Source organism: Sinocyclocheilus grahami, unplaced genomic scaffold, assembly GCF_001515645.1.
Source record: "Sinocyclocheilus grahami isolate Dianchi unplaced genomic scaffold, SAMN03320097.WGS_v1.1 scaffold1525.1, whole genome shotgun sequence".
Taxonomy (NCBI): Eukaryota; Metazoa; Chordata; class Actinopteri; order Cypriniformes; family Cyprinidae; genus Sinocyclocheilus; species Sinocyclocheilus grahami.
Window position 1 is genome coordinate 260,822 of NW_015506704.1, and position 3,499 is coordinate 264,320.

A 3,499-nucleotide genomic window follows, 5' to 3' on the forward strand; every position below is an offset into this window, starting at 1 on the left:
GTGTGTGTCTGACCTTGTAAGCGAGTGTTTTGCGGTCGTCTCCGTCCAGTATGAATCCATCATTCATATCGTCAGCAGAGATGTGCATGTTGGTCTGAACAGCCTCTTCCTCAGCGTCTCCCATCATCCTCTTCAGTCTGTTGGCCTGAAACACAAACACACATCAGTGAGGTCCTCCTCCTCCTCCTCCTCCTCCTCATCCTCAGGTGTACGGCAGCAGGAGCTCAGTACCTCCAGAGTCTGCAGGCGCTGTTTCTCCTCTCGAGCGAGCTCCTCCGCGCTCTTCAGCTTCTCTGACGGTTGAGCCTTCATCTCGAAGCCCAGCTCTCGCACAGTCATGTCATACTCGTCCAGCTGACACACACACACACACACACACACACACGTGTCAGAGTGAGGAACAGCAGCACACGCTCAGAAGCAGCATCAGTATTTGGACGCAGGTGCTTCAGTACCTTGGGTTTGTCCGTCTCGTCCTTCCTCTCTGCTTTGGGGGTTTTGTGGGCCAGAAGGTTCTGGATGGATTTCCACTCCTGATCCAGTTTCTCCGTGAGCTCCTGCGCCTCCTCCTTCTGCGTCTGACGCTCGCGCTGAGAACATCAAGAGAGTCAGCATTAAAGAACCGCTCACAACCATAAAGTTTAATAATCACTCTAACTCTACTACTATAACAATAACAACGAGGAACGATATTGTTGGACTCACTTTTAGACCTTTTATTTCTCCAGCTGATGAATGATAAAAACACTCATCAGAATATTCTCAACTAGAGAGCTTGAGCAGTAACGGTGGCAGACGACAAAACATTGATAATATCGTTTATTGTTATCATTACAAATATTGTTACAATTATTGTTACAGTTGTCATTATAGTTATGGTTACAGATGTTATATTTATTGTTACAGCTATTGTTAGCTATAGTTAACGTAACAGCTCTCATTATACTTATCAGTTATCGTTACAGCTGTCATTATAGTTATTGTTACAGATGTTATAGTTATAATCACAGTTGTAGTTATTGTTACAGCTGTCGTTATTGTTACAGATGTTGGTATAGTTATGGTTACTGTTATAGTTATTGTTACAGATGTTATAGTTATTATACAGCTATCCTTATAGATATACAGTTCTTGTTCTTGGTGTGATGATGTTTAAGGATGAGACAGGATGATGTTTAATCACGGTAAAGTAACATTTTATTATTTGAGGACACACTTTCTGACCTTCTCCTGTTTGGACTTGATAATGAGCTCCTCGATCAGCTCCTGCCGTGATTTGGGCTTGTGTTCTCCGTCTTCATCTCCAGCGCTCTTCTTCCTCAGCAAACCTCCACCGCCGCCGAAATGTGTGGCGGTCAGTTCAGCTGCAGACACATGCATCATCACATCAGTTACTGACCGTAACAATGAATGACTATTGATTACTGATGATCATTCATGTTTAAATGCCTCACCTGACAGCAGGCCCTTTTCTTCAGAGTCACTGTCGCTGTCGATCACATCCGTCATCTTCTCCATCTCCGCCAGAGACTGGCCGTAATGGGTCAGCTCCTCTTCCTCATTCAGATTATACATGTCCTTCCTGTCTTGAGTGCGCTACACACACACACACACACACAGAGACACACACAGAGACACACACAGAGACACACACCCATCAGTGATGATCAGTAATTCTGCAGTACATGCTACAGATATTGTAATATGTTACAGATGTTATTGTTGTTGTTACAGATATGGTTAGATATAGTTAACGTTACAGCTGTCGTTATAGTTACAGCTGTAGTTATCTTTCCAGATGTTAACGTTATCATCACAGCTGTCGTTATTGTTACAAATGTTGGTATAGTTTAGGGCTGTCAAAATGAATGAAAAACTAAATTTGAATTTTGTACTTAAATATTATCAAAATTTGAATTATATTCGAATTTAAAATGCATAATTTCAGTTAGGGTGAAAAAAAGCTTTTGGCTTCTCTCCTGAAGCCACAAGAGGGCGCATCGAGCAAAATATTACTAATGCACGTTTATTCAAAGCATAAGAACAAAAAGTGCATAATGTTTAAAGTAATGTTTATAAACCAATTATAATTAATTAAGTTGCTTAAACAACTACAAACAAAACAGCATCATGTATGTATGCATGAATTATATTCGAATTTAAAATGCATAATTTCAGTTAGGGTGAAAAAAAGCTTTTGGCTTCTCTCCTGAAGCCACAAGAGGGCGCATCGAGCAAAATATTACTAATGCACGTTTATTCAAAGCATAAGAACAAAAAGTGCATAATGTTTAAAGTAATGTTTATAAACCAATTATAATTAATTAAGTTGCTTAAACAACTACAAACAAAACAGCATCATGTATGTATGCATAGTTTAATACAAAGGGCGGAAAGCCAATCACACGGAGTACATTTTTCATTTAAAAACAGTTGCAGTCGGATCGGATCGGATGGGGAAAAACCCGCCATAAAGTCTTGATATATGTTTTTTTAAAGTTGAACTTACATAAATTTTACATGGCTTTCTAAACATGCGGCTCTTTTGTGAGAGATACGAGTGCAACGCTGATAGATGTCTCTCTAGAAAATGCGTGAAATATGTGTTCTGTGTGAACGGCTTGGTCTCAGTTTTCAACATCGTAAACAACAACATCTCCGCATTGATGTTATCTTTTCCCGCAATATTTGTAATGAACAACGCAGCAGCGCTGCATCTACTGGATAGACAAACAAAAACATTATAATGCAACGACACTTACATCGTCATCGCATCTTGTGCGCCGCTGATAAAGCTGCCTGATGCACACCTAAAATTCTGGATTTTGAATGTGGATTTTTATTCTAAATTCGACGAACATTCGAAATTTGAAAAAAAAAATTGACAGCCCTAGTATAGTTATAGTTACAGTTATCGTTACATATGTTATAGTTATTATCACAGTTGAAGTTATTGTTACAGCTGTCATTACTGTTACAAATGTTGGTGTATATAGTGACAGTTACCGTTACAGCTGTCGTTATTGTTACAAATGTTGGTATATAGTGACAGTTACCATTACAGCTGTCGTTATTGTTACAAATGTTGGTATATAGTGACAGTTACCATTACAGCTGTCGTTATTGTTACAAATGTTGGTATATAGTGACAGTTACCATTACAGCTGTCGTTATTGTTACAAATGTTGGTATATAGTGACAGTTACCGTTACAGCTGTCGTTATTGTTACAAATGTTGGTATATAGTGACAGTTACCGTTACAGCTGTCGTTATTGTTACAAATGTTGGTATATAGTGACAGTTACCGTTACAGCTGTCGTTATTGTTACAAATGTTGGTATATAGTGACAGTTACCGTTACAGCTGTCGTTATTGTTACAAATGTTGGTATATAGTGACAGTTACCGTTACAGCTGTCGTTATTGTTACAAATGTTGGTATATAGTGACAGTTACCGTTACAGCTGTCGTTATTGTTACAAATGTTGGTATATAGTTA

The 3,499-nt window shown here is 38.8% G+C and overlaps 1 protein-coding gene across 1 annotated transcript in view; it reads right to left on the minus strand.

The window, feature by feature from the left end:
- Window positions 1-3,499, minus strand: part of nop14 (NOP14 nucleolar protein homolog (yeast)) — a 22,007-nt gene that overhangs the window by 12,998 nt on the left and 5,510 nt on the right. The window contains exons 3-7 of the mRNA XM_016257237.1: window positions 1,455-1,596; window positions 1,225-1,364; window positions 456-590; window positions 232-354; window positions 14-145 (exon numbers count right to left, since the gene is read on the minus strand). Of these exons, the coding sequence (XP_016112723.1) occupies window positions 14-145; window positions 232-354; window positions 456-590; window positions 1,225-1,364; window positions 1,455-1,596 (672 nt within the window). The remainder of the gene's footprint in view (window positions 1-13; window positions 146-231; window positions 355-455; window positions 591-1,224; window positions 1,365-1,454; window positions 1,597-3,499) is intronic.